The 24,901-nt window shown below is 48.5% G+C and overlaps 1 protein-coding gene across 1 annotated transcript in view; it reads left to right on the top strand.

Annotated features, from left to right (window-relative positions):
- COL13A1 (collagen type XIII alpha 1 chain) overlaps window positions 1-24,901 on the top strand; it is a 73,415-nt gene that overhangs the window by 7,920 nt on the left and 40,594 nt on the right. Inside the window, exons 5-19 of the mRNA XM_054204938.1 lie at window positions 2,602-2,637; window positions 4,072-4,098; window positions 5,153-5,179; window positions 6,265-6,291; window positions 6,402-6,428; window positions 6,712-6,738; window positions 10,652-10,717; window positions 14,548-14,664; window positions 15,154-15,195; window positions 16,052-16,078; window positions 16,819-16,854; window positions 18,210-18,272; window positions 18,901-18,927; window positions 22,696-22,740; window positions 24,494-24,526. Coding sequence (XP_054060913.1) covers window positions 2,602-2,637; window positions 4,072-4,098; window positions 5,153-5,179; window positions 6,265-6,291; window positions 6,402-6,428; window positions 6,712-6,738; window positions 10,652-10,717; window positions 14,548-14,664; window positions 15,154-15,195; window positions 16,052-16,078; window positions 16,819-16,854; window positions 18,210-18,272; window positions 18,901-18,927; window positions 22,696-22,740; window positions 24,494-24,526 — 627 coding nt within the window. The remainder of the gene's footprint in view (window positions 1-2,601; window positions 2,638-4,071; window positions 4,099-5,152; window positions 5,180-6,264; window positions 6,292-6,401; window positions 6,429-6,711; window positions 6,739-10,651; window positions 10,718-14,547; window positions 14,665-15,153; window positions 15,196-16,051; window positions 16,079-16,818; window positions 16,855-18,209; window positions 18,273-18,900; window positions 18,928-22,695; window positions 22,741-24,493; window positions 24,527-24,901) is intronic.

Below are 24,901 nucleotides of genomic sequence, written 5' to 3'. Positions count from 1 at the left end.
CAGGTTTTGGAGGGTAAATGTCCCATTACTTTTGCTATTTCCTCCAAGCTGTATCTCTCAGCCTTCTGGATAGTGTGGTTATAGTAATTGGAGAGAAAATCTGTCAGTCCCTGTCACTGAAGGTCCTACAAACACAGACAGGCACCACTGTTTTCTTGAAGACATGCCTGGTCTGCAGGACAATTTTTCATGTCTGCTTTGGTGCTGCTGCTTTGCCTTTTCTGCTGTTTGAGAAAGCGCAGAACACATTGCATCTCCAAAGCAGCAGAGAACTTAGATGGCAAACGATACTTTAAATGGGCTTTTGCTTACCCTAGTCAAAGCTCCGAGGTGCCAGGACTGGCACAACTCCACACTTCACCCCCTGTGAAGATGATCCAGTTTCCTGGGGAGCTGGTGATAGGTCAAAAGGATGGCTGAGCACTGAAGACAAACATGGAAACCCCAGCCAAGGAGCCACTCGGAAAGACGTGGGATGACAAATAGTTTCCAGATTTTTGTTTGGAGGTTAAAGTTTTCGCTAGAGCTCAGAGCTGCTTAACTTCTGGCCAGAGAGGGACAGTGCACCAATAGTGGCAGAAACAGACAGTCTCCATGATTTGGCAGCTCCCAAGATTGCATACTTCATACGATCAACATTTTAAAAAGAAGACAAGGAAAAACAGCCACCCAAAAAAACCAGTCTCTTGGAATTGCTCGCTGCTGAACTGTTGTTTTGGCCTGATACCGTGCAAATCACTCTGCCGTCCTCTAAGGACAAAGAGGCAGCAGTCTGTAGTCTGCAGAGGAAGCCAAATTGCACAATTTCCAGGTTTTCTCCGTAAATCTTTTTTTAGCACTTCTTGTACAGGGAGGTGTCCAGCAGCGAACCAAAATTAATGAATTGTGGCTAGGCTTTTCTTGATTCTTGCCTTTTCAGAAACCAGCGATGGACAGATCCTTTAATTTATAGCCTATCTTCCCTCCTGGTCACTGGCCAACACGACCAGGTGGTTTTATATGTATCTTGCAAAGCAAAGCTGACCAAGTTCAACTTCGCAAAACTGAAAAAACAGTGCAAATGGGATTAGGTTCTGCTAGCGTTGTGTATAAAACCACAACCGTTCAGCACAATGCAAGGCGTTTTGAGGTAGGGGCATCCCTCAAACTCCGTGAAGAGGTTATCTGGCCCCATCTCTGAAGGGCCAGATCTTCTCTGATTCTCTCTGCAAGCAGAGGGAGGCTGGAGGAAATGTAACTTGAAGGTGAAGGTTTTCCCTGACAATGTGGCTCTGAACTCTCTCTCAAGGGATTAGCATTGCTGCGCTGCGGCAAACCTCAGCCTTGCAGCCCAGCATGCCCGTCCCCTCCTTCCCCTTCCCTTCCCTTGGCACCACAAGTGATAGCTCTGCTTAATGCAGAGATGCACCCAGGTGCATTTCTTGTCAGAAGTGAACCCTTGTTTATACCCAGCTCTTTCATAGGAGACCCTTGTGGGACTCAAAGATTCTGGTTATGGTATCTCAAATTGCCTAACAAAGCATTTTCTTCCCCAAAACAAAGCATGACAACACAGAAGAAACCTGGGCTTTTAGGCATCATAGCACGGCTTTCAGGGAAGCCAAGACGCTGCAGCGGTCACTCGACGACTGTGGTAGAGGATTTACCTCATCCTGCTGTTTCCATCTACATGGGTGTGCTTCCAGATCTGCTGAAGTCTGGTCCATATTGCTTCCTGATTTGGCTAACACATTTTTCAGGAAATTGAGATTAAAAAATCCTTAAGTAAAGTGATATCTTTTCTGGATACCCACAAATCTAGGGTATCCTGTGACCTGGGATGTCACAGGTCCCAGAAACTGAAGAACTATGAAAAATGAACAGCCAGGACATTTTCTTATTTTCAGTGTTTTTAAGTGGGTGATGAAGAAGCTGCCAAACACATCCCAAGCCAGTATTTGCTGTACCTGATCCCAAACTGGTAGCCAACGCTGGCTAGCCAGAAAGAGGCGGGGGAAAAGACATGGTGCTCATGTTCCTCTCATCACACTACTTAACTCTCCTTTTTCTCTTAGCTCTCACAGGGAAAAAAACAGAAAAGAAAAAAAAATTAATCATCTCTTCTCCGGAATTATTTGTGAGGGAAATGAATGCACTGGGACATGAGATTAGGGGAGGAGGAGAAGAGGGATGGCTTTGACACCAGTGACCTGCAAGGTTTGTCTTGCACAGAGCAGCACCCTACATTAAACGCCTCCAGTTTATGGCAGAAAGAATTGCCATAAAATGAGCTCAGCCCCTGGAATATACTCCAAAAGCCTAGCGTATGGGCTAGGGACACCCACTTAATTAATGTAGAAACTTCAAGGAAACTGCCTGCAGTCCAAACTGGACCCGTTCCAGGATTTTCTTGGCCCCGTACAAATTGGAGCTGGGATGAGAGATTTCCCCTCCTTCCCAAGACGCTTTCCCCTTGGATGAGAATTGGGTCTTGGGTAGCTCTTCAGAGAGTCGTAGGATAAATGGGCAGAGGCTGGAGGAAGGGCTACGTAGGGAGGACTTAGGTCAGTCAAAATCTACTTCAGTTCTTCTAAACTGCTGTCTCTGTTTCGTCCTTCCCAGGGACAGCCTGGAACAAGAGGTTTTCCTGGATTCCCGGTAAGTGTAACTGCTAATTTATGAGGTATGGGTGTGCAATATTACTGGGAAATGTCAGTAGTGCTTGCTGTATCTCACCATTTCTGTCTGAGACCAAGGAGCTGATCTGAACTGTTTTTTCTTTCTTTTAAATGATACTTAGGGAAAAAAAAACCAACCAAAAAACAAACCACACAACTCCAAAAGGAAATTAATTTAGAAACCCCCAAAGTGTTAAAATAACATAGTTGAAGCAGAGCTGTTCAGTAAAAGAAAACCATCCTAAGAAATACCCCCAGACAAAGAAAATAACCCCTAGGTAGGTGAAATTCCAACCTTAATTGAGGCTTTAGGTGATACTGCAATAGCGGTGAGTAACAGCAATCCAAATGGCGCCCTGCGTGATGCAGGTCGGCTGGGGGCCATACTGTAGTCACGCCAAAGGGAAAGTACAAAAAACATAAGGGGGGGCGATTCTTCTCCAACGCTGTTACAGACGGGCAAGGGAATGGAAAACAAGCCCAGGAGAGGACAACGCAAATTTAATTTCAGTCCTACAGTTGCTGGCAACACTCCTCTGAAGCATTGAGGCTGCTAGAGAACTCAAACAGTTGCTATTTATTCTTATGCATTTATCCTGGATGACTAGGAAGCCTAAGGCAAACACAAATACTCCCCGTATCCTTGCTCCCGCCAGGCAGCTCAGCTGCTGCTCCAGGACACACAATGTGCCAGAGCAGGTCTATGGGGGAGACTCTCACGCCTAGAAAACAGGAGGAATTGGCAGCCTCCGAGCCATCTGACCGGGCTCCATGGCTCTGCCCTTTGCGAAAAGAGGGGCTGTGAGCTGCCCCTGGGCTGAGGAGAAGCAGATCTCTCCAGGACTTTGTGGTCTTTGGCTTTCGGAGGAGCAGAAAACAAATCAGCCCAGCTCATGAGAAAATGCCGGGTGGGACAGTGCTCTGTGGAGCCTGTTTCTCATCAAATAGTACCTTCAGAATGAAGCTGAGCTGTATGTCACCTCTTCCCTGGGACACTTTTATTATTCTGTCATTTGCAAAAATTCTTCTTCCCCCAAAGGTGGGTGCCTTTTTAAATCAAAGTCTCAAGAAACTCGCCGATTTCCAACTAGTTTACAGTACACTGCGTAATTTGAAATGCTGAGGGTTTTTTGTAAATTGACCATGAATCCCTCCTCCCTTCCTTTCTTGTATCCGGCGTTGCTTCTGAAATGGGCTGACAGTGAGCAGGTCCCTGCAGAAGCAACTGGGAAACTGGGCTGGTACCCAGTGGGCCAGGAACCTGCTGGGACTCGGCAGGAGGGCAGAGAGAGTCACCTCACCTCTGTGTCCTTTCCCCAGTCTGTGCAATCTTGTGACATGTAGTGCTTGCTGGGGCAGATGGACAGACACCCCAGTGAAAGCATTTCTTGTCATTTCTCCTTTTTTATTTCAGGGCCCTATTGGCTTGGACGGCAAACCGGTAAGCAAACAGCTTCTCTCAAAGCTTTCTGCCCTGCCTCCTGCTAGGTCCCACTGTCCTGCCAGCCTGCGTGTTATAGAGTATGTTTTTAAGAGGATTATTTTGCAATGTCACGCAAATGCATGGATTAAAAGGAAATTAGAAGGGTGGCAGGCAGGAGGATACCACAGATGCCTTGGAGGAAATGCAGAGGTCAGGAGATTAGAGAAGGCAGAGTGGGGCTGCTCCCTTTCTAGGGAAATCTATAAAATAGCACTTCACGAGTGCAACAGCCTGGCTGCTGCAGGGAAAGCCTTAGCAGGCACTCCCACCCTGAGTCAGACAGACGGAGCAGGTCCCCTAGGCACCGTCCCTCTGCCTTAGACAGCTGACAGCTTCATTTGGAGTCAACCCTACAGCTTCTTTCTCTTCACTGCTCTGCTGCAAAGAGTTGCAGTAGAAGAAGAAAGGACCCTAAAGTCCTCCATGCTGTCTTTAGAGCCTCCTTATAATCAGCTTTGTAGCAGAGAGAGAGAGAGACCTAAGTTATCCCCATCCTTCAGAGAGCTAGGCAGAAATAAGGCTCCTTCACTATGAACCCAACTGACATGAAACCCACGGAGGCTGTAATGGAGAAGGAGCAGGTCGCACATACCTCTGGCACCTAATTTCCTACAGCAGGACCCTGTTTTTGCCATGAGGAACATCACCCTTAAGAGAGATCCAGCAGCATCTCTCTCGTACTGCTCAGGGGACACACGTGAGCCCCAGCAAGGCACAGCGCACTGCGCTCAGGTGAAGCTGCTCTGCCACCACAAGGGGAGCTTAGCCCTGTCCTGGCCATGCCCCGCAGAGCCTTTGCACCCTGGATTCATCCTCCAGAGCTTTGTTCTCAGAGTTTTGGGTAGCAGGGAGCCGTGTCCTGTTAGGCGTGTGAGCAGAGCTCCACATGCACGGCACTGCATCTCCCTTGACCAGGTATAGTAACTGCGGGCACCTCCCGAGGCAAGGGGCAACATCTTCTAGAGATCTTCTCCAGAGGCTGAAGCTGATGCATGTTTTCTTTCTTTTTCAGGGTCATCCTGGACAGAAGGGGGAGATGGTAAAAAAAAAAATAAATGTCTGTCTGTGGGTGATGGGTTGATTTAAAATGACAGTGCCTCTCAGCTGGAAACGAGCTCATAGGCAGGGTGGAAATCTTAGTTCAGCTAATCCACTAGCTACGTCCCTAATTCTGTAACTTTATAATAGCAGTGCTGGGATGCACATCTGTAATTTTTACATTATGGCTATCAGATCGTCATGTCACAACAGCAACTCTCTAGTTACGCATGGGATATGTTTTTCTTGCAGTTAGCAATTATGTTCTTTAAATATACACCGGGAGCTGACATTTTTCGTAGTTGGCCTCATAGCAGAAGTAAAAGTTGATGGAAAGATTTCTGAAAACCCATCTGGCAGCTTTCAACTTATCTAACAACAACAAAAAAAGCATATTTTATGTATTAAATGTCTGTCTTTCCCCTCTTGAAGCTCTGTTTCATATGTGAACTGTACTAAAATGCTTTTGGTTGAAAATTATAAGCTTAGGCTGCACTTGATGGAAAACCAAATGCAGTCTTGTTCCTCTTGACATCTCTGATGATGAAATCCCCAAACATGAGTATGCCAAGCCAGCAGCTCTGTAGCCACCTTCGCTCACTGAAATGCTGAACATTTTCTTCTGCTAATTCTATTTTTTGAGCCAGTCTAAGCCTCTGGCAAGCACATGTTGAAGGTCCCCCCTCCCCGCTCCTCAGTGGAAGGGTGAGCTGACATCCCCCTCTTGTGCAATCCTGGCTCAGGCAGTTGCAGCTCAGGCTTCAGTCCTGGCTGCTTCTGGTTCAATCCCAGTGCATCGACCAAGGAGACGCGCTGTCAACTGAGGTCCTGGGAACAATAAGGGTGTGTTTTCCTGATGATTTTTTCCCCTCTCCTTTTAATAATTGCCCCCTGCAGTGCAGCCAGAACATGTGTGCATTTTCACTCCTCCAGAGTAACAAAGGGAACACAGATCTCTCTTGGGAACTTTTCTCCACAATTGTTTTTAAAAGCCGAGTTTCCACCTACTCCATACGCTGAGAGGTTTTGTCTTGTCACTGTAAATGGGAATCCGTCTCACATTCACAACAATGTGTTTCTTTAAAGGGTGCTGCAGGTCCCAGGGGACAACCCGTAAGTATCCCATCCCTTGCAGTCGCACCACCTCCTAATCCCTTTCCCCTTGCATGTGCTGAACTCCTTCATTTACTGAGGGCTTTTTTTTAATCGCTTTTCCTTTATAGGGACCCCCAGGACAAAAAGGAGAAAAGGTAATTTTAATGGGAGACATGTTGAAAATTAAATGTAAAAAATGAGCAGGGAAGGGACTCGGCGGGTTTGGTGCTGCTCCTTCTGACTTTGAGTGGCTGAAAAATACAGCAAGAGCAGAGGGCTGTGGGGAGAGGGGTGCTTGTTGGGTGCAAATTGGCGTAACTGCACTGAATTCAATATAGTCACAATGATTTACACCTTCTGGATCTGACCCTGCGTGCCTATTTTGGTCCTCTCTGTTTGTGGTTTAAACTATTTCCTTTTAATCCCCTTCTTTCACAGGGTCAGTGTGCAGAATACCCACACAGGGTAAGTCATTAGCGTTATTATCGTATGTCCCTTGCCTTCCTGCATGTTAACCCTCCTTTGTTTGAACGGCTTTTTGTTGGATATATAAATCGTTTCATTAACAAGTTGTGTCATCAGGGCCCCAAGGGCAGCGCTTGGCTGCCAGGAGGGATGTTGGTTCTCTAGACTGTTCCTGCCCACCAGGGCTGACCCCCAACTAAATGCTGTCATTGCTGCTTCCTGGAGACCCTCCCATGCTCTGTGCTGGAGCAGGGAATGTCCGTATCCTCACCCTGAAACCCAACAAAACCTGGGGTTTCTGGAGGAGTAGAGGTCACCCACTCATGCCTTGTGTTGCTCCATGAGCTCTGTCCTGCTTCCTCAGACTGCTGTGGTTGCATGGCCAGGAGCAGTTGGGGGTTTGTAGACTTCGGGGAGACTCTATCATCATTCCTCCCTTTTTCTTCTCCCTCATGGTCTCAATCCTGCCTAGAGATGAGGGGAAGGGTTGTGCGCCCTGCCTGAAAGTAATCCTGACCACCCTGGCCACAGTGCTCTGGCTGGTCCCTGGTGAGCTGGTCCCAATGCCAGTCCCCCAGCCGGCTGGGCTTTCTGCCTGCAAAGAAGAGGAGGAGAGGGAGGATTGATGCCAGCATCCATTTAATGAAAGCCAGGATGTTGCCCCGCTTGCTTCTTCATCCTGAGCTGGCTGGCATGTACCACAGCCAAGAGAGGAGAGAGTACATCACGGGGTTTGAGGGGATTACAGGGGTAAAAATGTAACCAGCTCTAAAAACAGCTGGACTGCTGAAAATCCACTGGAAATGCATTGGAACGACATCATATGAAGTGCCTGGAATTTGTAATCTGGGTGTACAGGGAGACAGGCTTAAGGGCTTTCTGTTTATTTTTGGTGGGCCTCTGGACAATTAGCTGGGCTCTGGTCCCTGACCCCGAGGGAGCGGGGCCCTGGATGCTCTGTGCGGCAGAGGCAAGGGAATGAGCTGGGCTGGCGGTGAGGGAGAAGGGAGCCATCGGTATGTGCCAGCCCTGCTACAATAATACCCAGTCAGCTGTGTTTATTTAAGCGAGAAGGCTCACTAGATCGTTATGTTAAAAAGAAGCTAACAACAATGTTCACCCAGAGGTGTCCTGGGTTCCTGTTACAGCCCTTGGCTCTGACTGTCCTCAGTGCTCAAGGTGAACAGCGGCAGCAGGACCCACAGCAACACTGGGAAATGGAGATGCAGATCATGCATCACTGGGAGTAGCTTGGGTTCAGACCTGGGGGCAAAGGCACACACTGGTTTGGGAGCTGGGGGTTGTAGGCATCCCGGAGTGACATGCCGCAGGGCTGTGACGGTGAGGAAAGGGCAGGTGCAAAGCCTCACATCCCAGCAAAACCTGGTGACGTTTCCTTGGCTCTCATAGAGGTACTTCTGGAGTCATCAGGGAGCAAGCTCAACATTTTAAAAATCCCATGAGTCGTTCCCAGGCAGAGACGTGCTCACGGGAAGGGTGACTGTCATCAGATCAGCTCAAGGGTGGGCTGTCCCCAAGGGTCTGGTCACAGGCGCACATCAGACAACAGAGGTACAGTTCCCTCTCTTTCTCCCAAAATGAAAATTAGGATGAGCCTTGTTGTAAAAATGCTACACATTTGACTGAATTTTTGCAATTTGTTCTTGCTTTACTGATTGACAAGGTCCTTTGTCAGATGTTCTGGGCAAGGAAATGAAAAGCAGCAGCCTGAAAAAACAGGGGTGTTGTTTCAGTCTTGTTTCATCTTTATTTTCTTAGGAAGGAAATGTAAGGTTAGGACGTATGCCTTGGCTCGTGTTGCAGTTTCCTATCTTTTTTCTCTATGAGTCCATATGGCCTGCGCTGCTGTGAGGGGGAGGCCGAGGCGTGGGGCTGCCCATTCGGTGTGAGCTGGCCGTTCAACCTGCTCCAAAGCACTGCCCTGGGGAAGGGCTCTCAGCTCAGGGGAGAGGAGGACCAGCTGTGCTCCATCTCCTCTCAGAAATGCCACGTGTCTAACTGACCCCTTTTGTGTCATGTGCCTTCACTGTCCCCTAGGAATACCTAAGTACCACCCTTGCAGCCCTGCGGTCTAACCAGATCCTTACGCTAAAGGTTTGTGGGTAACGGTCTGATGGGACCCAGTTCTGATGCAAAGGCTTGAGGATGCAGATCCAATATTGCACGCTGCCTTCTGAGAAAAACTTGCTGTTGGGACACAGAGAGGGCAGGGCAGGAGCTGGGTGGAAGAGGCTCCTTCTCTAAACTCTCCCACCTGAATCTTGGTCTTGTCTCTCCTCTGCGTTCAGGACTGCTTCCCTCTGTTTCCCTCCTTATCCTTTCCAGCATCCTTCCTCTGCATTTCTATAAGCTGCATAGTATTTCAGATACAATTCAGCCACTTGAGGAGCCAGCTCAGCTGGCTCTGGGTCACTCGTACAGACCTGCTAGCGCACCTAGCATGGGGGTGTGGGGATTTACAGCAACATCTCCCTTGAGAAGGTCGGTACAGTCCTGAACGCTCTCCTGAGCGATGGGACCTCTCCTGCACTGTCTTTCAGAAAGAGAAGGATTTCCTTCAGGTAAAATCAGCCCTGCTGATTTTCCAGCAGCATTGCTTTTGTTGTGATAGCTTGTGGCTGTCCGGATCAGTGCATTTGAACGCAGCTGCCTGATCGCAGGGCAACAATGCTGCAATATTGGGTTGCCACTTCACTTTGCAACAGGACTGGATCCTTTGCTTTCACTGCAAACACAAAGAACAATGTTTAAAGGGATTAAAGTGCGCCGCTTGGATGCGTACGATTACTGTGGTGGGAGACCTACAGGCACACCTCTTAGATCTGAGTGCGCAGCTCACACCGGGAGACATCGCACGCAGGGGCACGTTTTTGTGCCTGTGCACAGAAAGCCTGTTTCTCTTCTGTGTAAATCAAGAGCAGCTTCAATGGAAAACTGATAGGAACAGGAAAGTGGATCAGGCCAGACGAGCATTCCTGGGCCTGGAGCCGGCACGGTGGCTGCCAGGCTGACAGCAGCATGCGTTCAAGTGGAAACTGGATACAGCAGAAGGATGAACAAATGCTCCTGAGCTTTAGTGCATTTGATTTCTATGTGTCCGGGTCAGCTTTGTGCCCTAAGGCAGCATTCCTGGCTGTAAGCAGTCAGAGGCTGATGTTACCATTAAACAAGGAAAAGCAAAGCACAGGCTCCCAAGGCAATACCCTGCTTGGGACTCAGAGGCCCCAGGGTCCAGTCTTCTCCCTTGGCCGTGATAGTTGCGTCGCGGAACACCACCAGGACCTGTTCGCTGGCTGTGATGCCTGCTGCTGGCCCCAGCTAACCTCCCTGCACTCCCTTCCACACCCCGAGGAAGGGTGAGGCCCAGCAATACACTGTGCTTCTTGTAAGGGAGGTGGAAAGAAATAGGAAACTGCACTTGGAAAACTTAGACAAAATCGGCATTTTGATAGTTACCGCAAATCTGATGATGAGAACTTAAGAGAAACAGTCCTGTCACCGGAGAGCTTAGCAGAGCCAGTGTGTGGGATGTCTTGTGATAAATACTGCCTGAGGAGAGCAGTGGAGCAGAGTAAGTTTTGTCTCTGAGCAGAGAAAGCAGTAAAAGCTCTCTGCACTGGGAGCATCAGGTTGGCGAGTGGCCACCCTGTCCCTGCCGGGCTTGGCACAACGGCAAATCCCCCTGTGAGCAACGCACAGTGTGGAGGAGCTAGGAGGTCTGCCAGCAGCTACCCGTGCCACGCACCTCCACGCGCGTCTCTCGCATGGTGGTTTATTTTCACGGCAATCTCTCTGTTCCCCTCTTCTCTGTTCTCTCCCCTGTCTGCTCTCTGACTCTTGATGCCCTAATGGCCTCCTTTGCCCTGCGACCTTCTGGTTTGATCTTCTTCAGCTGTTGCCTCTCCTCAATTCAGTGCGGCTGGCTCCACCTCCGGTCATAAAGAGACGCACTTTCCAGGTAGACTTCTCCTCCTCGTTGCCTGTTTCTAAGCATGCCCTGATGCTTGCGATTAATCAGCTTGCTACCTGTCTTTCTTCCCCTACAGTAGGGTTTCCAAGAGGTGCAGGCAGAGCTGAGGGACTTTCTTTGAAGCGCAGGAAATCTTTGATGTCATAATGTGGCTGAAAAGAAGTGCAGTGAAGCCAGTTTTTCAAAGTAAAAGAAATGGGCCATGAAACTGTTACCGGGACTGTCGACAGTCTCCTACCTTAAGGAGTCAGTTCCTGCATATTTAATCTCCAGAAGAGGTTAGAAACCTCTTGCTGAAACGCAACTAATGTCTGTGAAATTTAACTGAGATGAATGAAGAGTCAAATGCTTCTTCTAAGGGCTAGTCTAGTCTAAAACACTTGGGAAAATGTGTTTAAATAAGCTCTTATAATGGTTTCATTAAATTGCATTACATCTTTGTGTAAACACATTTATTTTGGCTTCCAGGGCCATAATTCATGTTTAGTTTAGTTTATTTTGGGAATGAATTCATAAAAAGAATTATGGACGTATGAACAGTGAATGAGAGTGTCCATAGTCAGAGTTCATAGTCAGAGGTTTAATAAGCCCATTTTAAACTCCCTCGTTCCATCAATTGGGATTAACTTTCCTGTGTGGACAAACCACTGCAATTACCCTGCTGAAGTGTGCTGGGCACCCTCTATTAAGTGGCTCGGTTTTGTCACCCCACTGCCTGTGTAGGCTGCAGGGAACTGCAGTCTGCAATACAAGCCTTTACCACGAGGTGCCTGGTCCTTGCCCAGTGCTGGCAACATCCTGACCTTATCACTTGAGCCCGTGGTCTCAGTTCAGTTTCTATCAATTCAGCATTCGCACCACACAAAGTCCTGTGGATTGCATTGGTTGCCCTTCAAAGTGACAGGCTGGAGAGCCAGGCCAAGGACTGACCTCTTGGGAAGGCTTTGAAAGCTGAAGTTCGTATCCAGGATGAAGTGGGAAACTTGAATAGCTGCCCCGCATCCTGTCATCAGCCAGGGCTGCAAATTCCCCCTGTCCCCGGAGGCTAACTTCACCAGAGAATTTTGCCATGATCTGTTTTGCTGTTGCTGTATTCATTCCCTAGGTGCAACAAAGTGTAATCCACTCCTACAGATCTGCCAGCACTAAGCAATTCCAGGAGCCCAATGTATGAACACTAAGAAAAAATGTGAGGCTGGAAAATAAATGTTAGCACCAGCGCCTGAGAGAGGAAAATCCTGCCGCTGCCTCTGAGCACATCAGTGAGGACTTGGGCTTGGACTTAGCAGAGACACAAACTGAGTGGAGACCTGTATTAGGAGGCTGAACAAGAACTGCATTGCTGGGGAACAATCAAGGTGGTGGTTAACTGGTGTTTAAAAGAACTGAAAAATAGCTCCAGTCAGTGGCTAAAAATATAGAATGACATCTGATGAAAATGACACCTGATCTCCAACTTACTGTATCCGCTTACCATCCAGTTAGATCTGTGGGGGTCTTTTTGTACCGAATGCACTAATAATGATGTGGTAGTAATGTTCGGCGTGTTTAGGGATCTGCACGGATGGGCACTCGCTTAGACAAAGCACACTCTGTCCGAGGCAGCGAAGCCAAGGCAATGTGAACAGGGGTTTGGGTGAGCTCCTTCCAGCCGCTCCCCGTGCTGGGCTCCTGTTCTCCCCAACTCCCCGTTCCCTGCTAGGGTGCCAGTAACCCATTCCCAGCATCGTGCTGCAAGCTGGGAGAGGGTAGATTTAGATTAGATATTAGGAAGAAATTTTTCACTCTGAGGGTGGTGAGACACTGGCACAGGTTGCCCAAGGAAGTTGTTGAGGCCCCATCCCTGGAAGTGTTCAAGACCAGGCTGGATGGGGCTTTGAGCAACCTGATCTAGTGGGAGGTGTCCCTGCCCATGGCAGGGGGGTTGGAACTAGATGATCTTTAAGGTCCTTTCCAACCTAAACCATTCTGTGATTCTATGATTTTTACTGCCCTAAATCTGGAGTGTGAACTGGGCTGACAGAGAGAATAGAGAAGGGAGAGCCAAAGGGAGACAGGCAGAGCCCCCTTTGCCTTCTCATGGTGCATCCACGGTGGGGTGCTGTGAGATGCAATGGGAGGGAAATCTCTGAAGCTGAGCTGAGAGGTCAGGACAAGAGGAAATCTAGAAATATACTCCAGTGTCCTCCAAACCTTTTGTCTTCATTGGATCCAAATTCCTCCCAAATTTAAAAGCTATGAGACCATTTACAGGAGGGTTGAATAGCACTGAGTATGGAGGATAGGGAAGCTCAGGAAGGATCCTGTGTCCCCTTGCATGGGGCACAGGGTGAGTCAGGATACACTTACAAAATGGGAAAAAGAGAGGGCCCTTTCCCTGCCTGGCTCAGCAGGCTTCCCAGTGAGGGATGCGGGTCAGGCAGCAAGGAGGCAGCAATCTTGAGGAGAAGGGCTGTTGTTCCACACATGACCAAGCTTCCCGTGAGCCTGGCCCATGTGTTGGAAATTTTCTTTTAAATAGAGCTCACGGCAGAAGGGATGAAATTTGCAGCTTATTACTTTCATTTATCATTCTAAATAAAGCAAATATCCCTGTATCTGCATGTTTTACTAAAGGCAGCCAGGATAAACAGCACGCTTGGTAGGAACACAGGCAGGGGACAGATTTTGTGCATTTCCCTGCACACACAAGCGTGTGAGAGCAGACTTAGTTTTACCCAGAAGCAGTGTATAGGGCTGCAGAGAGGATAAACACAGCAGACCCAACTGCACACCCACTGATTTATAATTGAGAAATGACCATGTTTGATTACTAGCTTCCCGTGGATCCACCAAGAAGAGTTTTTCAAATTTAAATTTGGTTGCTGGCAGTATGATGTTGTGATATTTTATCTAAGGAAAAGGGAATGGGACTAATGGGAATGAGACTAATAGCTTAGCGTGGGTGCCATGGTGCCTTAGGGGTTCGCTGGATTCATCAATTCTAGATCAGCAGTCTGGTATTCAAACGTGGCGCTTCCAACCCACTGTCTCCTCAGCGCTGCTTGGTCCCGTGTCCAGGTTCTTTGGGCCAGATGACATTGCTGACGCATGAGCCACAGCCGCTGAATGGCTACTGAGGGGCCTGGGGAGGAACCGGATGAAACGGCTTCATTTCAGAGAGCTTAAAATGGCAGGTGGCTCTGCACGCACTAGCTTGTTAAATCTTACAAAAACAGGCTCTGCCTGGCGTACATAGGCCTGTTTTGGGTGGGCTCCAGAAATGCCATGATGATCGTGTTATTTTCTTTTGGTTTTGTGGCGTTTCTACTTTTGGTCCTTGGCAAAACAGAGGGAGTGTTGTCCAACAAATATAGCACAGGGAAAAAACTAGGCTGAGGTAAGACACTGTGGCTCTGCCTGGAAGCACCAGTGTGGTCACGGGAGGCTTTGCTTCACATATGACTATCAAGTGCTTTGGAAAACCTCCTAAGAATCTCAAGAGATGTTGGGCCTTGACATATAAATTGTACTTGACTGACTCATGAAGAAAAATATCTCTTTGGAGTGCTCAGTCATCTGTGGATCCCTTTTAAAGAGACCTGGGACAAGGTGGCCTCAGGTGTCTTTGCAAAGTGTAGGGTGCTGGCTCCTGCTGCCCAGGGAGCCCGGCCGCCCTCAGCGGGGCTCTGTCTTGCTCTTGGAAACCTCTCCTGGCACTAACCTGGGACTTGCTTCCTACCTCTTCTGCTTCAGGCTGACCTGCCTTGGGCTCTTGGGGTGGTGGTGTGAAGGGTTTGCTCTGCCTGCTGATAACCCCTTGCTTTAATGAACCTCAGGGTGAACAAGGACAAGCAGGAATCCAAGGTCCTCCAGGGCCTCCTGGCCCACCAGGGCCCACTGGACCAGCTGGACCTGAAGGAACCCCAGGACAGCCCGGACCAATTGGGCCACCTGTAAGTCCAGTTACAAAAAAGCCTTCTGTTTCGTCTTTCTCAGGCTCTTTCCTCTGGCCTTTGTTGCCTCTTCTGAAGCCAAGATAGCCATGGACAGGAGATTTGCAGGGGATGCAGATGTGTGGGGAGGAAGAAGGTCCCAGGAAGGAGGGGGTGCAGGAGGGAAGGCAGAGGTGTGTGCCCTGCACCGTCGCTATCTAGACATACGTGTGTGTGTGGGTGACACCAGGCACATTTCCTCTTTCTCAGCCCCTGCAGACGGCCACGGGGAGGAAGTAACATGCGGGGTGTAATTGTCCTGCTCACAGCAGAAGCCTGGCTGATAAGAATCCCTGCGACCCCTTTGAAGTCCTGTCCCCGTCCTGTTCTCAGGCTGGTAGCAAGCAGCCAAAGAGGGTGAAAATAGAAGCAACGTTTAAAATAATACCATCGCTAAATGGCAGGGGACAGGGCAGAAAATCCTGCTAATGTACCTCTCTCTTACAACAGGGCAAAGTAGGAGAACCTGGGAAGCCTGGCAGAGATGGAAAGGTGGGTACCAGAAACCAGCTCCACTCCTGGGAGCTGGGAGCGGGGGGAGGGAACATGGCCCTGCAGCGACTACAGCATGAAAATGGTTTCCATCTCCAAGAGTTTTCAAGGCCTGCTAGCAGGGCAAGTAAGTCTCGTCCCTGAGGCAAAAGCGCCTCTCCACACACAATATAGAGGTCCAGTGTCATGTAAGCATTCTCATCTCTCTTTGAGCTCCAAGGAACCAAAGATGTGATGACTAAACATTTGAATTGCTATAAGCAGGCAACACTAAGGGCATCAGAGCGTATCTAGAGTAGTTTTCTCCTTCCGTCTGCTCATATCAGGAAGGCAGCTTCTGCATGGATATTTTGTTTATTTATATTTACATACACACATATCCAGTATACTTCATGGTTCATATCAGGTAAATTGTTTGGTTATTTCTCATTTAAAAACACAAGTGGTTTGTTTGTTAATATATTAGCTCTATTTAGCTTGTCAGAGGAAGCTGCAAATTCCTGATTTACTCCACAGCTGCACAGTGACTGGGAACAAGTTTCCCAAGCAAAGCCGGAGAAACAGAAAAGATTCTGGAGCACAATGCATAAAGCAAAGCAGCTTTTTGGTCTTCAGATTCAGTGAGACCAGGCTGGGGCAATGGAGCACTGTGGGCATGAATTTGTTTGGGAGTGCGTGTTAAGATTGTAGTCATCTCCATGAAGAATAGACTGGGGATGTTTGAGCTTACCAGTGCCAATCATCTCTCTCAAGTGGCATTTCAAACCAAAGCAGTCAGCATCTCCCATCACCCTGCAGTCCATGTAATGTCGTCTACATTTGCCAACTCCAACGATTCTTTTGATTTTATCTACAGGGCTTACCTGGGCCTCCTGGACCAAAGGTGAGATGTCTGGCCTTGCTTAGAGGGAGCAAGGTGATAACCAGAGGTGGACACTCCTGGCAAGGACAGACATGTACATTTTAACGGGTGGAGGAGGGGGAAAGGAGGTTACATCAAATAGCTGAAAAAGATTTCTAGCCCAGCTCAGTATTGCCTTTGGGGCCCAGTCCGTGTGCTGACTCATGGGTTTTGTCCAGGCGACACGTCTGAGTTGCATCTTGACTGAGCAAGGCATGCCTCATCAGCCCCTCTTGCAAAATTGTTTGCCACACACAGCTTTATTGGCTTCTTCCACTCTCAAAGCATTTACCAGCGCTTCAGGAACAGATTTTGCAATGCTATTGTTAACTCCACCACAGTTTCGCATTTATTCACTTGCCAAAATGCGAGGGCGGGGGGGGGTGTTGTTGTTTTTCAGCTGTAACCACCCACCCCTTTTGGGTTTTTTGAGATATTTAGCTAGGGTGAGGAGGTAGGAACCGCAGAGCTGGGTCATGGAGCTGGCATGAGTTATCCAGCTGCCAGCGCTTTTGCGCCTTTCCTGCTAGGACTCAGTCCAGCTGCAAGTAACAGTGTCCCGCAGGTCTGAAGGGTCAGGGACTCAGTGGAGTCATGCTGAGCAAAAGGTGAATTTTCCTCATGGAGTGCCCTTTCATCCCAGCATCTCCCCCAGGAAAAGGGCAGGGATTTGTTCTTCTCAGGCCAAGCCTCAGTTTCTTTTGTCTTTTTGCCTTTTGCAGGGAGACCCTGGGATTCAGGGATACCCTGGCAGAAAGGTAAGAAGGGGAGCTCCAATATTGTTAAATGAATTAAGTTGCACTGGTGCCTTGTGGGATCATGGCTGAAAATCTGCAGACTCCGCTGGAGTCCTATCCTGAGCTCTGGACATGGGGCTGTGACAGGCCCACGGATCCCTGCCATCACCCACATAAGGAGAGGCTGGACCCAGAGATATCTTTAACTCTCCACTGGCTATGGTACAGACATCTCCCCATCTGTGTGCCTCTCGACACCCACTTCCAGGCTGAAATATACCTCTCGTGCATCCAGACCTGAACAGGAGGCTGGAAAGGGCCAAATCCCTGGCTGTGTATTGCTCTCTGGAATAAAGCAGGAAACAGTCGATTCTGATGCAGGTTAAAAGGCAGAAGCTGGCAATGCCAGAATGTCTTCAGCAGCAGCTAATTAACAGTAGGGTCATCAAGCCCAGAGGATGTAATGAAGAGACAGAAAGAGAGACAGGGGAAAGACACAGAGTTAGATCAAAGAGGAGAAAGGGAATGAAGAGATACTGCTAAAGAGATGTCAGCTGGAGAAGGGGAAGGCGCATGTTCCCAGCAGGCAGGAGTCCTGTGTCCCCTGTTATCTCCATGTTGGTTTATGGGTGCTCTGCAAGCAAAATGGCAAGACCTGAGAGCTTTTTAATTAGTTCTGTATAAACTGAGAAGTTTTTGTTATGTCAGGAAGTGGAAATTATAGCCCCTGCGGACCACAGCCCACTCCTGCAGACAGATGCAATTTATTGCCTCTTCTTCCAGTGAACCATCGGTTTTTCCATTAAGAGCCCATCCTGTTCTGTGTGCGCTGGGCGGGTGGCTCTCAGCACACAGGAGCGGTGAGGGGGTCCCTGCAATGACCCTGCAGCGAGGGCCTCTCCTACGAGCTCCTCTTACATGAAACAACTTATCTGGCTAATTTACTTACCAAGCAAAGAGCCTGCACTGATCTCAGAGGAATGAGCCCAAGGTTGTGACCTTTCTCTGGGAAAGGTGGAAGGAAGGGATGAAAGTAGGGGAGAAAATCCTCCCTGGTGAGTGGGTCAGGGGAAAGGGAAAAGAGGGCAAAGAGTTGAGAAAGAATATTAGCTCTGCTATAAGATAGTGAGACCACTCCCTTCAGTCCCTGCGTTTCGCACCCTGAATATCTTTCCTGATGCGTGAACAAGGACAAGCCGAATGCTGCTCTCCTCCCAGAGAGACTCGGACGGTAGGTTGGTGTGTGGTGGGCACCTCTGTGTGGGACATCCCACTCACATCTTTGCTGACGTTTCAGGCAACCCACAGGCTCCTTTTCTTGCTGCTCTGCTCACTGCATTTGCCTCTTCCTCTGTTTTCTTTCTTCTCTTCCTCAGGGTGAGGTGGGTGAGTCAGGCCTGCCCGGTGCACATGGCCTCCCTGGAGCTACTGGCCCCAAGGTAACACTTAAACTCAGAGTCAGTGGGGCCATCTCCCAAGGGCAGATGAGAGGCACACAAGCCTAGAGACAGGCTGAAGGAATATGGAATGTCAGGGGCTGGAGGCAGTTCTCTAGTATGCCTCGGTATGAACCATGTAAACAGAAAAACTTGCTGCTGTGTAAAGGGCCTGGGCAATTTTTGGCCAGCGCGATTCCCTGCTGTCCTGAACCAGGGCCAGGTTCAGCCCTGCACAAGCCCCCGTTAAAGAATAAAACCGACCCAGCCTTCAGAGGCTTTTGCATTAAGGCTGGGAGAATGAGTATATTGTGCTCCATGAAATGGTTAGATGGTTTGTCTACACCCAAAACGTGCAGGAAAGTATTAGTACGGGCAACCTCCAGCACCCGCTCCAGCCACGTAAACTGCCTTGCATTCCTAGCGGGAGGGCTGCAGCCAGCGTCCAGGCTGGGACCATGTTACCAAGGAGCCAGTTCTCTCTGGAGGCCTGGGGTTGCATTTATCGCACACTCCCTCCTTCGACTACTTTCTCTTTGGCCCTCGCTGTTATGATTGTACTGCTTGCTCGGTTTCTCTTTATGTTCACTGTCCTTCTTTCTGTTTCCTTTCTCTCTCCTTTGCTGGGCAGGGTGAAAAAGGGGACGCTGGCATAAAGGTAGGCATGAGAAATACAGTTTTCTACCATGGCAGATCATGCTGCTGCTCCTTGGGCTGATGCGTTGTAAAATGAAGTTGGGTCTGAGGCAGCTCTGTGGGGTATTTAATGGAGTACACATCTGTGCTCTGATTAACCACAGGCAGACACTCCAAGCTCAGGCAATAAAAGCAGACTTTATCCGTTTGGTGGAATTCGATTCTTACCAAAGGCATTTCTCCGACTATGAAGCTTGCTAATGATTTGTTACATCTCCCCATTTGATGGGCTGGGTTGGGGTTTCCTCGTAAAATCTGGTTAGCTGACGCATCAAATCCTCTCAAACTCTGCAACTCAGGCTGAGGTTTGGCACCAGGCTTTTCTGTCTGTTTCTGGACACTTTTTAGAGGCTTATATGGTCTATGCCCAGATGTTATCTATTTCACTGAAATCTACTGTACCCATATATTTAAAGTATATCACTCAATGTAGACTGTGCTTAAAACATTACAACATTGGCAAGTGTTCATGACAGCCAGAGCATACTGTGTCATGCCGTACATCTTAAACATCATGAGAAAAGACTGGTCCTGTAATATTTTGAAAAGCATTAACAGTGACACATAAATTTCAAGTATTTAGTATGTGGCATGCATCTCATTTATTGTGCAGCATATACACTTTCTATATTTTTTCCATCTGGGTGGATTACTATTTGAAGGAAGAAAAGGCCCCTTCAGAACTTAATATGGATGTGTTACATCAAGTTTAAAAAAAAATGGTTTTTTTTGAATGCAGGCTTTGGGTTAATAGTTGAATAGAACAGCAGTGATTGTCCTCCTACAAGAAAACAATACCTCCTCAGAAATACTGCCGTGTGTGTCAAGTCCAAAGGTTCCCCTCTGTCGGCCTTCACATCACTGTAATACCATCGAGCACATGGAATTTCTTCCACTTTGTGCCAGTGTAAATGACAGCAGAATCACATCCAGGTTGCATGTTGAGGGCTAGGAGTTTGTTTGCTGCTGTCTCAACAGCCAGGTGCTCTCCCTGAACCAGAGGACTGAAGTCGGAGCGTGGCCTGGGAGGCAGAAAGGGCTGGAAGGAGAAGCTGCGTTCCACCCCTGCTCACACTCCTGTGTTTCACTGCTAGCAGACACCTGCTCTGCTTGCACCCATGTACAAGGACTGATCAGCCCTTCATTTGGGCTCTGCCAAAGGGGAAGTCTCCGACTCTTTATAAGTCTCCCACTTCTTAAAGAGTGGAGATGAAGCCCAGCACACTTTTTGTGGTACTAAATCGCAGCTCCGAAGGGGCACCTCCCCAGTCCCATAGCAGCCGCTTCTTTCACACACGGACTTCCATTTGTTATTGTCAGGATTGCTTTTCTCTCAACTTCCTTTCTTCCTTGCCCAGAGGAATTGAAAAGGAAGTGCAGAGGTACCGTTAAATCACCAGCCAGACATCACCCGGTAGCAGCTCCTGAACATCCGCACAGCACATGCATTTGTTGTCTTTGGAAATTGCTTCTTCCTGTCCTCCTCCCAGCTAGGAGAATCAGTTGAGGCTCTGGAAGGTTTTTGATGCTTCCACCTTTGCATCCGGTTACCTGGGCTAGGTTTTACCTTCTCTTTGTTTTGAAGAGCCCAGGACAAACACTATGATTCATAGTTTAGCTGTAGTGGTCAATTTTGCATAGCATGTCACTGCTTGCGCTGGCAGTGAAGAACATTTCAGGCCTGAAGAGGCTTGCTGGTTTCACACAGACCCCTTGTTCATTTGATAATCTCTCCTTACTGCCCAGTGACAGATACAGCACAACATAGATTCTCTCTTAGCTATTTTCTTCTGTGGCCACCATTTTTGCTTTGATCATATTGAGACCTTCATCTGTGTCCCATGAAGGCCATTAGACATCCAGTAAGTGTGATCACATGGGTCATTTGAATAGGCATTTGACTCGCTGCCCCCCAGCCTAACCATCACATTCAGCTTTAATGTCATTGTCTTCTTTTTATTGAAAAGTCCTTAGGATGAAGCTCTTTGTCGTGCTCTGAGGAAAGAGAAATAAAGAAACCTCCCACAGCCTTGCTCAGCAACCCCCTCATAATCTGCCTTTCACAGCAAGAAGCAAAAAAGGAAGGGTCTCCGTTTTAATTGGCAGCCTGTAACCAGTACTGCTAACGAGCTGATCAGCATGGGGCATGCTCTGTCATGATTGGCACCGAGTGGGTATAAAGCTGCTCACACCAGGTGTAGGGAAGAGAGCGTGAGGGTTTTGTCTGTGCTGGAGGGAGGAGGTGTAGCCTAACTCTTCTAGAGGGCCTGGGGAGCATAGGGGTATTTCCTAAATCAGCTCAGGAGAGCTAGGAGATGCTGCTGACCGCCTTCCTGGAGCCCACTGGGGACCACTTTGCCTTTCCTCTCTGTCTTTGGTGATGTTTCCCAGCTTCTGGCTTGGCTGTCCCATTCCAGTGCTGGCTTTGGTGGGTTCCTGCTGCCTGGCTATGGCACTCTGTGCAGTCCTTCTTGGGCCCAAAGGGCACTGAGGGATCGTGAAGGGATCAGCCTGGTGGGTACTGCGTTACAGTGCCTTTCAAATATATAAGGGTTTAAAGGGTTTATGGAAAGTTGCTTTCCTGCTTAATTCTCTGGCACTGGGCCTTCTTTCTGCTCTTTAATGGTGCAGTGTCAAGTTTGTTGCTTCTGCCTTCTAATTAGCTCTAGTGCCTGTGTGATCCTGCTGGTGCCAGTGGGAGCTGTGCAAACGAGCATCAGAAAACACAGGGCGGTGTGGTTGCTCTGTAACTTGTCCCCTGTAAGGGGCTACCTTGCTCCCTCTCACTGAGGTGGGCTTTGCTTTAGAAATAAATATAAATAATTACATTTATATTTAAGGACTAAATAATTTAATAGCTCTTCAGGCAGGTGTTTTTTTTTTCTCCAGGGAATTCTCTAAGGTGGGGAATTACTTTCACGTGCAGGGCTGGTGTGTGGGGGCAGCCTCTGCAATCAGGGTGGGTGCCTCCCATCAGAAAGCACTGGCCTTGTCTTCTCAGTCTCATTTAAGAATAAAAACAGGGAGCACAGTTGGGAAGGGACTAAGAGCGGTCCCCAGTTCTCCAGTACGAAGCATTCATAATTATTAGTTTATTTTTCTTATGGCTGGAAATACCCTAGTTAAGTATCCTGCATAGGGTAGAGGTGCCTACAGTGCCTGGGTCTTGTATATTACAGTACTAGACAGCATTTTACAAAATATAGTTTACGGGATGTCAGATTAAAAAAAGTGCTTTTAAAAAAAGCATATACATATACCCGCTCCAAACTGTCCTTTCAAGCAAGGGCTGAACGCCCAGAACAAAAGCAGACTGTCTAAAGAGGCTTTATTTTCCATTTACCACCAGATAAAGTTCACGCTAACAATACAAAGCAACCCTTGGGTTCTTTATTTCTCCAGATAAGTTTGCTCATCCTGTAGTTGCTGCAGACTGGTTACTCCCTGTATGCAGAATGCTGTGGTGTGGGATGTGGTAGCAGGATACGGATGCTGGCTTTGTTCCCAGCAGTGTTTCCCAGCCCCTGCTGTACAGCACAGGTTTGAGTGGTGTTGCTGATGGGAAATGGCCCTGGCTAGGGCACTCAGCTTGGTGAGAGCCAGGGGGGGAGAGAACCTCACCCTGGAGGCTTTCTCATCACCTCTGCCCTGATCGCTCCTCATAGAGCTCTAGGAGGACTCATGTCGTGTCTCTTGGTCTCTTTCTCTGTGTTTCTTGCTCTGCTTCCAGGGGGAGAGAGGCATGCCAGGGCTGCCAGGAAGACATGGCACTAAGGTACCTTGTAAACAGTGGAGTGACGCTTGTCTGCCTGATCTCACCCATACCACTTGACTGTCCCTGATGCGCAAGCATCACCTGAATCTGTGTGTGTGTCTGTTAGTCAATGACTATCCTCAGCTGAATTCTTTCTGCTTCTAAATTGCAAAATAGAGGGCCTAATTTATGAAGGAGGTGGTGGGGGAAGAAGTGTTTTACAAAGCAAATGGCATGCCCAGTCTGATGCTGTCTTGCAACATCAGGATCTTAATGCTTTATGCTAGTGAGAGCGGCCAATTGCTGATGTTTCTAGGGGGTTGATGTTTTGTAAACTGGGGATCTCGGGTGATGGCCACAACCTTCAGTGATGGTGTTAGCCCGCTGCAATCAGTAGGGTTTTGCAAGCGTGAACCTGGACTAATGCAGCGATGAATCAGGGTCAGCGTGTGAGCAAGCCTGCATGTGTGTGCGTTGCAGTTTTAGGATAAATACTAGGAAATAACCTCATCTGCATTTGCTGCCATTTAAAGACCAAAGAGTCAGGAACAGGCATCCTAAATGCATTGTAAAAGCCTAACCCAAGCCACTTGCTGCATGCAATCCCTTTCATTACTCTCGTTCGTATTCACTAAAACCTACTGACCCCTGAGACAATCTGGAATGCTTTTTTTTCCCCCCGTTTATTGCATAGAATCCCTGATCTCCATCTTCTGTCCTTGTGTTTTTTAGCTTTGTCCCTGATTTCTGTTTCAGAAAGCTGAGAGGTATGATCCTGCTGCTCTCTGGCTCCCCATTCCTCCTTGTTTGAACTTTTCCAAGCTCTTTTCACTTTGAACTTGGCTTTCAGTCCTCCTCTCTGCCTCATGTGCTACACCCCAACCCCTCTCATTTCCCAGCTTCTAACACTACTTCACCTCCTCCCCTCTCCTTAGACCCTTGTTATCCCTCATATTTGCTTTTGTAACTGGACATTTTCCTCAGGACCTAACTAATACTAACACAGGGCATACAGAGATTTTGGAGCGAAGGGTTGATAGGGAAGACCTGCTTTTTTGCACCAGTGCTGTCGAGGGAAATGTGACTGTCCCTGTAGGAGCAGCTGCCTCCTGGGGTTTCAAAGCACCTGTCTCGGATTGCGGGGGCAGGCTGGACTCCTTGAGCTCATGGTGGTGGCTTCCTCAGCACTGCAGAATGACGCTTGAATTGCGGTGCTCGGAAGTCGTTTTTCCCCCTGAGGTGGCTGGCTTCAGAGCTCTCCTGAAAACGTTTTACTGCAGGGTTTGTCTTCTGTGACAAAAACAGAATGAGGGGAAATAGCAAGACCAAGGCTCTAGGGTAAGAGCTGGCCTTTCTCGGGATGCTTGAGCTGATGTACCTGGGATCAAGCGCTAAACTGGGTGTTTGGTCCTCATCCTGTCTTTGCATTCCTCAGTTATTTGGCACTGTTCTGCTTGTTGGCCTTTGCTTCACTTGCAGGACTAAAATCAGGGGGGATGTGGAAATCTGGTTGTCTTGACTGGGTTGTGCTCGTGATGTCTGCCTTTGGAGGAGCTTTCTGGAAAGCAGAGCCACTGCCATAGGTGAACAACCTGCACAGGGAAGGAGGATGTGTGCTGTGTGGTGTTACAGTGTTACTGCTGAGTTTTGGAAAGCAAAAAGAAAATGTGTATTTTGCCTTTTTAGTTCCACCTGGCTGATACCGTTTTGTTTTTAAAAGTTTGTGTCCGATTTATTTCAAACAAGGTGTTCCTGTCTTTCCTCTCTCTGCCAGGGTGCTCCTGGGGTGGCCACCGCAGGGGTGAAGGTCAGTTTTACGCTACGCTGCAATGGCTTAAGTAGGGCGCGCTTAAGAGCCAAGAGTGGAGTTAGGAGAGCAGGAGGCCCAGGAAAACGGTCAGACAGCTCCCACTGAAGGGGAATATCTGAACTGCTGTTGCTTTCGGCAGAGGAAACCGGACCCGTCTCCAGCAGCACCCCTGCTCCTCCTCACCCCTCTGGGCAGGGAGGTTGGCGAGCTCGTGGTACTCCACAGAGCGAAGGGCCAGGTGCAGATTTAGGGGGCGAGAAGTTACGCCGGTGATCCAAGGCGTGCAATGAGACGACGACCTCTTGTTCCAATTCCTTCTAGCTGCTGCGGAAAAAGACAGGAATAAATAAGTCATCTCCAGGGCTGGTTGGG

The sequence above is a fragment of the Rissa tridactyla genome, chromosome 6, assembly GCF_028500815.1.
Source record: "Rissa tridactyla isolate bRisTri1 chromosome 6, bRisTri1.patW.cur.20221130, whole genome shotgun sequence".
Lineage (NCBI taxonomy): Eukaryota > Metazoa > Chordata > Aves > Charadriiformes > Laridae > Rissa > Rissa tridactyla.
The sequence above is the reverse complement of the archived record's forward strand: the minus strand, read 5'-3'. Positions and strand labels throughout refer to the sequence as shown.